The sequence below is a fragment of the Littorina saxatilis genome, linkage group LG5 (assembly GCF_037325665.1).
Source record: "Littorina saxatilis isolate snail1 linkage group LG5, US_GU_Lsax_2.0, whole genome shotgun sequence".
NCBI classification, from domain to species: Eukaryota; Metazoa; Mollusca; class Gastropoda; order Littorinimorpha; family Littorinidae; genus Littorina; species Littorina saxatilis.
Window position 1 is genome coordinate 16,453,872 of NC_090249.1, and position 13,776 is coordinate 16,467,647.

At 41.6% G+C, this 13,776-nt stretch overlaps 1 protein-coding gene across 2 annotated transcripts; it reads left to right on the plus strand.

Moving 5' to 3' along the window:
* Positions 1–439: 439 nt before the first annotated feature.
* Positions 440–13,049, plus strand: LOC138966408 (alpha-amylase-like). Of its 2 annotated transcripts, none has more exons than XM_070338638.1 (11): positions 440–598; positions 3,264–3,397; positions 3,860–4,011; positions 4,815–5,004; positions 6,142–6,318; positions 7,371–7,517; positions 7,978–8,142; positions 9,161–9,360; positions 10,726–11,009; positions 11,958–12,090; positions 12,958–13,049. In XM_070338638.1, the coding sequence occupies exons 1-10, from the start codon at positions 559–561 to the stop codon at positions 11,993–11,995; spliced, it is 1,527 nt and encodes a 508-aa protein (XP_070194739.1). In that variant the 5' UTR covers positions 440–558; the 3' UTR covers positions 11,996–12,090; positions 12,958–13,049. The 2 variants fall into 2 exon arrangements, with proteins under 2 accessions (XP_070194739.1, XP_070194740.1); XM_070338639.1 differs by having other exon boundaries at positions 473–598; positions 3,267–3,397.
* The last annotated feature ends 727 nt before the right edge of the window (positions 13,050–13,776 follow it).

Genomic DNA, 13,776 nt, shown 5'->3' on the forward strand with positions numbered 1-13,776 from the left:
AAGCACAGCCTCAAACAAAAACAAACAAAAAGACAGACAATCACACACACGCACGCACACACACACACACACACACACACACACACACACACAGGGGCGCGGGCGGATGTGCATGCACACAACTTGACCCACAAACATCCCGTCACCTACAACTGCTTTTGTTTTCTCTGTCCGCATTCTTTAAATTAATTCTCTTTGCTGTGAAATATTCAAAACACTCTACATTCTTGATTAATCAGAAGTACACAGTGTTATGTATAAAAAAAAATGTAATCCGGAATAACGAATGGGAAGACAGGGAGGGGTTGGGGGTGAGGCGGATTGGCTTGGTGGGATGGGATGGAGTGAAGATACCAAGAAGGAAGCAATTTGGATTTTATGAATTACAGTAAACACTTGATAATCGCTCCCCCAACAACAACAAAAAGTGTTTTGCTAGTCGTTTGCTGTAGCTGTTTGCATTTAAATTTCTGTTTTGAGGAGTATTTAAAGACGCGCTGCACAGCTAGCTTTTCGCTCCACTTTTTCATTTGCTATCGGAGTACATCGGCTGCCAAAATGCTGCTTTTGGGACTTCTCCTCGTCGCTGTCGTAGCAGGTTATTTTATTTTCGTCTATTTTTCTTTCTTTTCTTTTCTTCTCTTGAGTTGTAGGCTTCAAGTCCAGCCTTGGTGTTTGCCGTTGTGCGAGTCATTATTTATTAATGGTTCTGTTTTCTTATTTCTGCTGTTGTAGTATGAGTTGTTGTTGTTGTTGTTGTTGTTGTTGTTGTTGTTGTTGTTGTTGTTGTTGTTGTTGTTGTTGTTGTTGTTTTTGTTGTTTATCTTGGATCTAAGGATTAACCAAACAGTCTCTTCAAAGACTTTATCTAAATTGAATTAATTTTGTAATGTTATGATATTATTGGGTTAGGGGTACTAATGGTGATATAATTATTATATGTGAACCTAAGTATTTTATGTGTATTGTATTATCATTGAATGTCTTAATAGTTCTGATGAAATGTGCAAGTTATAATCGTTTACAGGCAGGATGAGTAGTAGGATGGGTGTGTCATAGAAGATACTCCATTCTAATGTAACATTTTAATGGACAATAAAGTGTTGTTATTGTTATTGTTATTGTTATTGTCACTGTTATTGTAAAAAGGTGTTTTCTTTCTCGCTTGCATGACCATAGGCATAGACATAGAAAACTGTATTATCTCAAGAAGAGAAACTCAGGTGCAGTGTATGACAGCATCAGACATCATACAACATAAAATAGTAACACTCTATGCATGCACAGCATTGTTGCAGGTTCCTGGTACTTTCTTTATTTGGTGTTTAACGTCGTTTTCAACCACGAAGGTTATATCGCGACTGGAAAAGGGGGGGGGGGATGGGATAGAGCTACTTGTTAATTGTTTCTTGTTCACAAAAGCACTAATCAAAAAATTGCTCCAGGGGCTTGCAACGTAGTACAATATATGACCTTACTGGGAGAATGCAAGTTTCCAGTACAAAGGACTTAACATTTCTTACATACTGCTTGACTAAAAATCTTTGCAAACATTGACTATATTCTATACAAGAAACACTTAACAAGGGTAAAAGGAGAAACAGAATCCGTTAGTCGCCTCTTACGACATGCTGGGGAGCATCGGGTAAATTCTTCCCCCTAACCCGCGGGGGGTGTTCCTGGTACTACATGTATCATTTAAACCGTATGGAGGCGTATGTTCACTACTACCTGTAGACATGCCAAGACTTTTAACGTGGGATGAAAGCGTCTTTCCGCCTGGACACATACCTACAATTAACAACGTGGTTTCTGCCTGGACAGAGCGCTTACAGTTTTGCTGAATTAATTGTACAAGCTAACATCGCAATTAGTTTCTCGTTTCATTTTTTTTTTTTTTTTTTCAACAAATTCCACTGTGCACACAAAGCAAAGCATAGAAGAAACAAACATCCTCTCCCACCCTCGTTAACTCATGCAGTCAAGAATTGTCATGTTAAAATGACAAACATGGGAAGAAAGGTACATGTAGCCTATGTCACCACCATAAGCTTGAGCTTGTTGTTGATCCTTAACATGTATTATGTTGAATTATCTATGAATTGTTGAATAAACACTGTTTAAAACCAAAGGTACATGTACCTTTCTTTCTGCTATATTCCACATAAGCAAGATAGCCAACCCGATGTGGGTCATGTCTTTCGATTGAGACCTTTTGCTTGATAGCAGTCGTGGTCTGATTTAATGTTTTGGGTCACACCACAATTAATTTTCTAGTTTTTGAACTTTTTTTTTAGTACTGGTGTACCATTTGCTTATAATTTTGATTTGAAGTGTTTTAAAGTGGCACACGTATAGTGTTTGAGAGAGAGTGAGAGAGAGTACGTGCTTGGTTTGTGTGTGTGTGTGTGTGTATGTGTGTGTGTGTGTGTGTGTGTGTGTGTGTGTGTGTGTGTGTGTGTGTGTGTGTGTGTGTGTGTGTGTGCGGAAAGCTTAGCTCACAAACTACTGAACAGATGTGCGGAATCATCTTTCATAGACGGATGGAAGGGCTTGTTCATTCATTCATTCACTTGTTAAATTCAAGTTTATTCCATCGGTTTTTTTTATTTTTCGTTCCTTCATTAATGGATCAATTGATTTAGCTATTGATATTTTGATTGCTTCATCGACTGATTAATAGCTTGGCTACTTTCTCATTGCTTTATAGTGCTTGCTTGCTTGCTTGCTTGATTGGTTGGTTGATTGGTGGTTGGTTAGTTGGTGGGTTGGTACATGGTGGTTATTCGGTTGGTAAAGTGCTCGCTTGCTTGCTTGCTTGCTTGCTTGATTAATTGATTGATTGACGGGCGCAGTGGCGTAGTGGATCAGACATCGGCCTCCTAATCAGAAGGTGGTGAGTTCAAATCCCGGCCGCGCCTGCCTGCTGGGTTAAGGGTGGAGATTTTTTGTATCTCCCATGTCAACTTATGTGCAGACCTGCTAGTGCCTTATCCTCCTTCGTGTGTACACGCAAGCACAAGACTAAGTGCGTACGGAAAAGATCCTGTGATCCATGTCAGAGTTCGGTGGGTGATAGAAACACAAAAATACCCAGCATGCTTCCCCCGATCAGGTCAGCGTATGGCTGCCTGAATGGCGGGGTAAAAACGGTCATACATGTACATGTAAAAATCCACTCGTGCAAAAACATGAGTGAACGTGGAAGTTTCAGCCCATGAACGAAGAAGAAGAAGAAGATTTATTGATTGATTGATCTATAGCAGAGGCGGCGTATCACGAACCGAACTGTGCCCCCGGCAGATCGGCCATCACACACCTGTTTGAATGGCGTTGGGACGACATCGCTAAGGAGTGTGAGACCTTCCTCGGACCTTATGGCTACTGTGGTGTTCAGGTGAGACACAAACAACGTTTAAATTGTTCAACATGCACAAACAAAGAGGTTTTAACAATGATGAGGAAGCAGGATATGCTATTTCACTGAAGCGACTTTAATCAATGTGTGTGTTGGGTGGAGGTCGGGGTGGAGGTGGGATTGGGGGTGGGGTGGGATGTGTGTGTGTGTGTGTGTGTTTGGATGTGTTTGTGTGTGTGTGTGTGTATGTGTGTGTGTGACTGTGTGAATGTGTGTGCGTGCGTCCGTGCGTGCGTGCTTGTGTGTATGTGTGCGTGCGTGCGTGCGTGCGTCCGTGCGTGCGTTTGTGTGTATGTGTGCGTGCGTGCGTTCTTGCGCGCTAAGAGACACTGAGATGAACAACAAGAAAGCTATTCATTTTTCTTTATTTTACACCTCCCCTGTTCTACTTATTCCTCCTCCTCTCCTTCCTCATCTCCCCCCCCCCCTCCTTCTTTCCAGATTTCTCCGCCGAGTGAGAACGCAGTGGTCACCAGCCCCTACAGACCGTGGTGGGAGAGATACCAGCCGGTCAGCTACAAGCTGGTCACTCGCAGTGGGGACGAGAACGCCTTGAGGGACATGATCAGCCGTTGTAACAAGGCCGGCGTAAGGTAGATGGACGTAGACGACCAAGTTGATTAGCTGTTGGAATAGTGCATGGTTTACTGGATGGTCCTTTTTTCTAGCAGTGCTGAATTCAGGTCGGTTATCACGCACCAACACTGGGACTGGCTTACTCTAAAATTCTCCATAACTATTGTAACATATTGCAGAAATATGAATTGTGGAACCGGCTATATTCTTCAGCGCAACAGTCCAAATTTTTCGCCGTAATATTCCCCCAATGGTCCATTCATGGTACGTGCACGTCTAGAAGACGAAACCAGACTCAAATTTGGAATCTAGCAAATGCAAGCAAGTCAAAATCCACTGCTATCAGGAGCGAAAAGTAGGACAGACGAAGTAAAAGTAAACGTGGAGAATATCGATCTGGAAGGCTACCTTCCCTCATCGTTTAAATTTGGCACACTGCAACGTCGATACACTGATTTCAAGGTATCGCTGGTGTGTGGTTTCGTTTTTCCAAACTAAAATTAAAGTATGTACCTCTTTGGGCGATTTAAAAGAGTTTTGACTAGCCAGGGATATGCCTTCATCGTCAATTGCAACAGAATCATCTCCGCGATTCTTTTCAACAAAGCCGGATGAAAGTCTCTTGTTTATTTCCATGCTTGTTATTCTCTCAGGTGCCAGGAGTTTGGTTCCGCGTAACTAGTACTCTTATTTTATTATACAAGTCGTATATGCATTAAGAGCGCTTACATCCACTTGTATATCAGCTCTGCTGTTAAAACATTTTGTTTGGTTTTTAAATATGACGGCCCAATGAAAGGACGGTTGTGCTTTGATGCAGGATTTACGCAGACGTCGTCGTCAACCATATGACGGGATCAGGGGGGAGAGGATCCGGTACCGGAGGATCACACTATGACGGAGGATCTCTGAGTTATCCAGGTGTCCCCTTTGGTCCCAACGATTTCAACAACGGCGCCAACTGTCACACCGGTGACGGTAACATTCACAACTACGGTAACCCGGAAGAGGTGGGGAAAAAGATGCTCTCTGCGTGTTGGCATTATGTCTATATTTTATTGTAATTAGCAAAGATGCGACGAGTCAGCGTGCTGAGCACAATAATGCAAAAATTACTTGTACAGGGTGATCAAAACAAATTCCACCCACAAAAAGGCTCATAACTTCTACATCTGTTGACCGAATACCGTCATATTAAGTATACACTAACTTCAGCTTATGCATGAATATTTCTCAAAGTTGCAATTGTGTGAATTAAATGGTCGGAATTTTGTGCGATTTCGAAAAAAGTTTCCAATTTCGGGGATTGACTCAACAGTACGAGGTTTGAAATTGAGTGGTGGCCAAACTAACCCGATTTAAGCCATCCAGATTGTTACCTCTGGGTTAGTCGAATGGCCTAGTATACCATACCCAACATTAGACTGTCAGTGACTTTAATAAAGCAATCACAGACAGGATCAGGGCATTTTTCATTGGGGAATGCGTTCATGTTACTGATGAATTTTGCGCGCCATTGCGCAAGTGTAACTTTACAACGAAGAGGGTCATTTTTCCAGTCATTTGAGTTTAGCGAATATCTTCATAGTTGTGCATGAACTTCAGTTTGTTCACGGCCATTCCACAAAGTTTCTAGTCTGTAGGTAAAATTTCCCGACTTTTTCCGTCTCTTCAAAATGTGTTCCAAATTACACCTGTCAACGACACCAACGCTTTCATGTCTAGAGATTGCCTTGAACCTAGCTCATACTACTTTCTTCGGGTCACCGATTATCTGGGGTGTGAATGGGGAGTTTTTGTATACTCAGACATTCAAATAATCAAAAAGGTACAAGTCTTACAGATTTGAATTAGGTAAGTATGGCTACCGCCCAATGACAAACCTCGTTCTGTTGAGTCGACCCTCGAATTTGGAAACTTGTTTTTGAAATCGCACAAAATAGTCAGACCATTTAATCTACAAAATTGCCACTTTGTAAAAAGGCCATGCATAAGCTGATGTTAATGTGTACGTGTACCAAATATGAAGCAATTTGGTCACCAGATGAAGAAGTTATTAGAATGTTTGTGGGTGGCATTTTTGGGGAGTCACCAACATTGGCCATGACCCGAACATGTTTATGCACTTCCTGCTCTTGTACTCACAGGTGCGAAACTGCAGGCTGGTCAGCCTAGTGGACCTTGCCTTGGGTAAAAGCTACGTGCAGGGCAAGGTTGCTGGCTACCTGAATCACCTGATTGACCTTGGGGTGGCCGGATTCAGGGTGGACGCTGCCAAACACATGTGGCCTGGAGACCTCAAGGCCGTCTTCGGACAACTGAAGGTATTTAGCAAGAGAGAGAGAGAGAGAGAAAAAGAGAGAGAGAGACAGAGACAGACAGACAGACAGACAAGACAGACAGACAGAGACAGAGACAGAGAGAGAGGCAGGAGAGAAGAGAAAGAGAGAGAGAGAGAGAGAGAGTGAGAGAGAGAGAGAGAGAGAGAGAGAGAGAGAGAGAGAGAGAGAGAGAGAGAGAGAGAGAGAGAGAGAGAGAGAAAGAAACAGACAACTAAAGGTGAGTGGCAGAGAGAGACACAGGGAGAACTTAACTTCATTTCAACAGGTTGGAGGTTTAAGTTGTCACTTCAACTCCTTGCCTGTCCCGCGAAAAGCCCTTCATATTGTTTTGTTTGAATGCGATTGCGAGAGCCCATTCCGGTTTTAAAAGCCGAGTTCAGACCACTTAAGCAGAACATTATCAAATAGTTTCGACCACTATAAAAAGCAGGACTCCATTATCCGAGATTGCATAAAGCCTTTTCTTTCTTTCCGTGACAAAAGATCGTCCGGGGAGCATACTCTTAATGCACAGGAACACACGCGATGGTCTCATGATCTCCATCCACGAAGCCATCAAGGGTTTAGGTCTTATTAATGAACGGTCTTGATTAACATGATCACATAACGGGTTTCGTTGTTGTTGTTGTTGTTGTTGTTGTTGTTGTTGTTGTTGTTGTTGTTGTTGTTTGTTTGTTTGTTTGCTTTGTGTGTGTGTGTGTGTGTGTGTTTGTGTGTGTGTGTGTGTGTGTGTGTGCGTGTGCGTGCGTGCGTGCGCGTGTGCGTGCGTTCCTGTGAGCACGCGTGCGCGCGTGCACGTGTGTGTGTGTGCATTGCATTTTTGCCAAGCGGTTGGAGAAATATGGCTTAGAGGCATTCATGAATGCTTGTATAACTGTGTTTTAATTTTAAATGTGTCAAGCGCAAAGAGCATAATTGTAAAGTTATGATGTTGCGCTATATAAATGCTCATTTATTATTATTATTATTATTATTATGAATCATACATTTAATTGAGCATTCCCATCCCTATCAATCGGTTGTTTCTCTTGCAGAACCTTCGCAATGATGTGTTTGGATCCAACAAGACGCCAATGATCTTCCAGGAGGTGATAGACCAGGGAGGGGAGGCCATCAAGGGTGAGGAATACATGGCAACAGGGAGGATCACCAACTTCAAGTACGGTCTGGAACTCGGCAAGGTATACATTGGGCTGGTTCGAAACGAGACGGATTTGTACTCTTTCAAACTTTGAACTTGATGATCTCTCAAAAATGGGCTTTGAGTATGGTTGATTCAATAGTGTGTTTGCAATTATTCGGATTTTCGTCGTAAGCGTGACTAGAACTTTGCCTACGGAATGCCTTCTACAAAGCAGTATTCAACAACTGTGTCGTTGCATCTGTTTTAAAAGTAGGGTTTCATGATCGAGTTTTGTCTTATAGCAACAACTCCAGGTTTTTTTTAAAGCACAATACCCAATATAATGAAGATTACGTTTAAAATGATTAAAAAGATAGATTTAAAAGCTATACTTTTTACAGACAGACGGTAGCTCCAAAGATGTGTAATACGCACGGTCCATATTTTAAGAGATTAGCTTGGTTGTGTGAAGTTTTATGTTGAAGTTTCTTTTCTTTTTTTCTTCTTTTTATTTACAGGTATTCCGTCGCCAAAATGCGATGAAGTATCTGTCCAACTTTGGCGTGGGCTGGGGAATGTGGAGCGGAAATGACGTCGTCAACTTTATCGATAACCATGACAACCAGAGGGGTCACGGTGGTGGAGGGGGTGTTCTCACTCACACCAACCCTCGACCCTACAAGGTGAGCTCAGGAGAGAAGGGGGTAGGGGGGGGGGGGAGGAGGGATTCCTTCAATCTGCCTTGCTGCCACCTAAATTGATAGAATTAGCCTACTAGTCCTGTTGCAGGTTTCAGAGTTATTTTTTCTGTAATCCCATTTTGACTGAATGTAAAAAGGCATGATATTGTGTGGACCCAGCAACAACGTCACTTTTTCTTTAAAAAAAAATACATGCAGATCGGAGCTCATTGTTGACCGTGTCAGTTCTAACGGCAGTCTCCACCTACTGAGCTCTGTATTTTGAGGTGGCACTGTGGCGGTCGCATTTTTGAATCTATTTCTTCAGTGAGCTTAGTAAGCCTCGCTGTCAAAGAAAGCGAAACTCTCATACAACTCTTGCACAGCACTTAACAACCTCGACAGTTATTTCCGGAATGTTTCTATCAAGGACAAACACCGCATATAAACTCTCTGCCACTAATAGACGACTGATGTTGTTGATGTACGAAACTAAGACACAGAGGTCAGTTTAGTGATTGAGTACCAAAAAACAAGAACTTTTAGTTATTGGAACGTTTAATTCATGACCATAAAAAAGTTACCTTTCTTGTTTTTTTATTCTGAATTTTGGAACGTTGGCAGTCTAATTGTTTTTGGATTAGTTGTTTGAGTCGATTCCAATAGATCTTTCTGGTCAGTTCAGTGTTTTAGTCGATTCTTATTGACCTAAAATGTATTTCAGTGTTTGAGTCAATTCTTTTTTTTTTTTCTTTTTTTTTAAATTTGCCTGGCACATTCGTTAATTTCTTTATTTGAATATGTATGTGTTGTTGGAATATGTGTTGGTGAGACAGATATACATTCGTATACTATTACCATCAGAAATGTAATGGCTTAATTTTCATCAAATATGTGTGTGTGCTATCTGAGCATAAAACATCACATACAACCACACACTTCAATTAACATATCCATACTGTTATTTTTTAACATCGTAATCGTGTTTGAGCTGATTGCAATGGACCTGTCTGGTGTCCAGGCGGCCACAGCCTTCATGCTGGCCCATCCCTACGGCTTTCCCAGGGTGATGAGCAGCTTCAGCTTCACCAGTTCTGACCAGGGGCCTCCCAACAACGGCGGCAACATCGCCCACGTCAACATCAACTCCGACATGACCTGCGGTGGCGGCTGGGTCTGTGAGCACCGGTGGAGACAGATGTACAACATGGTGGCCTTCAGGTTGGTTAGATTTTTAATGTATGTGGGTGTTTGCTTTCAGGCAGGTGGAATCTAAAGTAAAACAAGTCGCTTGAAGCGTAATTAAGAGAGAGAAAATTTAGTCAATCTGTCGAACTAGATGGCTGGAACTGTAGAGTCCATCAGAGAGAGAGAGAGAGAGAGACAGAGAGACAGAGAGACAGAGAGACAGAGACAGAGAGAGAGAGAGAGAGAGAGACAGAGAGAGAGAGAGAGAGAAGGGCAGTGAGAGGGAGGAAGTCAGACTGCCAGACAAACAGACAGACAGAAAGAACAATGTCACATTGGCAATTATCAATACATTACTTATTTATGCATTAAAGATGCTTTTAGGAAGGTTAGATTTTAAAATAAATGTATCAAGGTTCATCGTTTTGCAAGACAATTGTTTCAGCGTGTTCGATAACGTATTTGTCTGTTTACTGTTCTTTCTGGTAGGTTTTGTGCTGGAAATTAATCTTGTGAACAAACAAAGAATGATTTTACCTATGGCACAACACAAATCTCTAGCCTTCCTCTCTGAGATGCGTTTGAAGACAGACTGTTAAAAGAGAATAAATGTATGTACATAATTATGATAGAATAATGATGCATGAATTGAAGAAATGTATAAGAACACAAGAATGTATGAATGACAAAGAACAAATGTTTATTTTTGAATGTTTTATGTATGTTTTATTACGGACACAAAAGCTCAGCAATGCAATTTCTCTTTTAGAGATTAATAAAGTTTATTGTATTGTATTGTATTGTATTGTATTGTATTGTATTGTATTGTATTGTATTGTATTGTATTGTATTGTATTGTATTGTATTGTATTGTATTGTATTGTATTGTAAATGGTCCATCAAAGAGAGCGACTCAACGCCTGATTCCAAAAGGGATTGGACATATATGAGATGTTTGATGGGCGCAATGGCCTTGTAGCTAAGACGCCTGCCTCCTTAGCGGAGAGTCGTGGATTCGAACCCCGACCGACCGCGCCTGGTTGGTTAAGGGTGGAGCACGGTTTTTCCGATCTCCCAGGTCAACTAATGTGCAGACCTGCTAGTGCCTTACCCCCCCACCCCCTCCCCCTTCGTGTGTTCACGCAAGCACAAGACCAAGTGCGCTCGGAAAAGATCTTATAATCTATGTCAGAGTACGGTGGGTTATAGAAACACGAAAATACCAAGCATGCATCCTCTGCGGATCCGAAAGGGGCGTATGGCTGCCTAAATTGCGGTGTTAAGACGGTCACACACGTGGAATTTTCAGCCCATGAACGAAGATGAATTTCCTGAAAGTATGAACCTTGTAAACGAGAACGGAAAAGAATCCGGACATATTGTCGTGTTCTTCAACAGAAACGTAGCCGGCTCAGAACCCTTGAAGAACTGGTGGTCCGGGGCCGACTACCAGATCGCCTTTTCCCGCGGGAACAAAGCCTTCATCGCCATCAACCTGGAAGGCCACGACATCAACCAGAGCCTGCAGACCGGCCTTCCCCAGGGAACCTACTGTGACGTCATCACTGGTGACCTTAACAACGGACGTTGCACGGGAGGCTCCGTGAATGTTGGTGGTGACGGCAGAGCCAACATCCACGTCTGCTCCAGCTGTGATGACCCCATGGTGGCCATTCATGCTGGTACGTGGATATGGTGTGATGTGCAATTAGACCAGGGGTGTACACCGGGGAGGGGGGTTAGCACAGGGTACACGTGCAACCCTCTAAAGCTAAACAAACAAACAAACAAACACATTTTATTTGGGATTTTGGTAAGATGACACGGTTGCAATTTGCTTCTTCGGATCAAAACAATTTCCGGGGGGGGGGGGGTGGGGGGGGGGGTCCTCTAGTAGTCTCGGGCGAACTGCGCGCCCTCGATTTACACGATGAACACAATCATATTTTCCTTTTTCCTGATTGCACAGATCATCGCACTGTTTCTCTCGACCCTTCTTGGTCTCTGTTTCTGTCTGTCTGTCTGTCTGTCTGTCTGTCTGTCTGTCTCTCTCCCTCTCTCTCTCTCTCTCTCTCTCTCTCTCTCTCTCTCTCTCTCTCTTTCTCTCTCTCTTTCTCTCGCCGCCTCTGAACTGCTCTATCATGATTTTACGTTGAAGAAGAACTTCCGAGCAATAGAGTGGCAGTCTTTGTGCAGTGTGGGAATTTGTTTAGCTTAATGAGCGGAAGGGCCCCCAATAGGAACCGGCTCCTAATATGGACCGACCTCCTGTTCTGACAAACTATCGGTGCTAGAGCGCTCAAAAAAGATATAATAACTATCAAGCACGAAATGAAACTTCTTCGCAAGAAAACAAACTAGTTATCAGCATTGAAACAAAAAGTAGTTAATATTCGGGGCTCTTCTCCTACTTTAGCAGATCGACAAAGGTGTCACTTACGAAATTAATTTAGCACATAATCGCCATTCTGCATACAAAGCAGTCAGGCTTTTGCTTTTTGGTATGATATTAAGTTGAAGGGTACTCTTAGTCTTAGCCTTTGTACAAATGCATAAACAGATCCATTTCAGTGAATGGGATCGCTTTAATTGTCAATAATGATGTGATCTCTCGTTCTTTTCTTCATCAGGAGCAAAGGTTGGAAGCAATTCGCGAAGGACGGGATAGGATCCTCTTCGCACCCTGTCTGGTTATGAATAGGGAAAAAAACAGTGTTGGTTTTGCATACGATGCAACCTTTTTGATTCGTTCACGCGTTGTTTTTTATATTTAGTCAAGTTTTGACTAAATATTTTAACATCGAGGGGGAATCGAAACGAGGGTCGTGGTGTATGTGCGTGTGTGTGTCTGTGTGTGTGTCTGTGTGTGTGTGTGTGTAGAGCGATTCAGACTAAACTACTGGACCGATCTTTATGAAATTTGACATGAGAGTTCCTGGGTATGAAATCCCCGAACGTTTTTTTCATTTTTTTGATAAATGTCTTTGATGACGTCATATCCGGCTTTTCGTGAAAGTTGAGGCGGCACTGTCACGCCCTCATTTTTCAACCAAATTGGTTGAAATTTTGGTCAAGTACTCTTCGACGAAGCCCGGGGTTCGGTATTGCATTTCAGCTTGGTGGCTTAAAAATTAATTAATGACTTTGGTCATTAAAAATCGGAAAATTGTAAAAAAAATTAAAAATTTATAAAACGATCCAAATTTACGTTTATCTTATTCTCCATCATTTGCTGATTCCAAAAACATATCAATATGTTATATTTGGATTAAAAACAAGCTCTGAAAATTAAATATATAAAAATTATTATCAAATTTTTTTTTTCGAAATCAATTTAAAAACACTTTCATCGTATTCCTTGTCGGTTCCTGATTCCAAAAATATATAGATATGATATGTTTGGATTAAAAACACGCTCAGAAAGTTAAAACGAAGAGAGGTACAGAAAAGCGTGCTATCCTTCTTAGCGCAACGAATACCCCGCTCTTCTTGTCAATTCCACGGGCACTGCCTTTGCCACGGGCGGTGGAGTGACGATGCTACGAGTATACGGTCTTGCTGCGTTCAGTTTCATTCTGTGAGTTCGACAGCTACTTGACTAAATATTGTATTTTCGCCTTACGCGACTTGTTTTAAACTAGCATTACAAAAACGAGGAAAAAAAGGTATCTATATTTGAATGGAAGCGATGTTCTTTACAAATAAAAATGTATTCAACTCTATCTGAAGATAGTTTAGTTATATTTAGTCAAGTTTTGACTAAATATTTTAACATCGAGGGGGAATCGAAACGAGGGTCGTGGTGTATGTGCGTGTGTGTGTGTGTCTGTGTGTGTGTGTGTGTGTGTGTGTGTAGAGCGATTCAGACTAAACTACTGGACCGATCTTTATGAAATTTGACATGAGAGTTCCTGGGTATGAAATCCCCGAACGTTTTTTTCATTTTTTTGATAAATGTCTTTGATGACGTCATATCCGGCTTTTCGTGAAAGTTGAGGCGGCACTGTCACGCTCTCATTTTTCAACCAAATTGGTTGAAATTTTGGTCAAGTAATCTTCCACGAAGCCCGGGGTTCGGTATTGCATTTCAGCTTGGTGGCTTAAAAATTAATTAATGACTTTGGTCATTAAAAATCTGAAAATTGTAAAAAAAAATAAAAATTTATAAAACGATCCAAATTTACGTTTATCTTATTCTCCATCATTTGCTGATTCCAAAAACATATAAATATGTTATATTCGGATTAAAAACAAGCTCTGATAATTAAATATATAAAAATTATTATCAAAATTAAATTGTCGAAATCAATTTAAAAACACTTTCATCTTATTCCTTGTCGGTTCCTGATTCCAAAAACATATAGATATGATATGTTTGGATTAAAAACACGCTCAGAAAGTTAAAACAAAGCGAGGTACAGAAAAGCGTGCTATCCTTCTTAGCGCAAC

Bases quoted from the DNA above. Each gene is read 5' to 3' on its own strand.
- LOC138966408 (XM_070338638.1), top strand. From the start codon at position 559: ATGCTGCTTTTGGGACTTCTCCTCGTCGCTGTCGTAGCAG. The intron at 7,518-7,977 runs GTATACATTGGG...TTTTATTTACAG, and splicing joins ACGGTCTGGAACTCGGCAAG to GTATTCCGTCGCCAAAATGC. The intron at 9,361-10,725 runs GTTGGTTAGATT...GTTCTTCAACAG, and splicing joins TACAACATGGTGGCCTTCAG to AAACGTAGCCGGCTCAGAAC.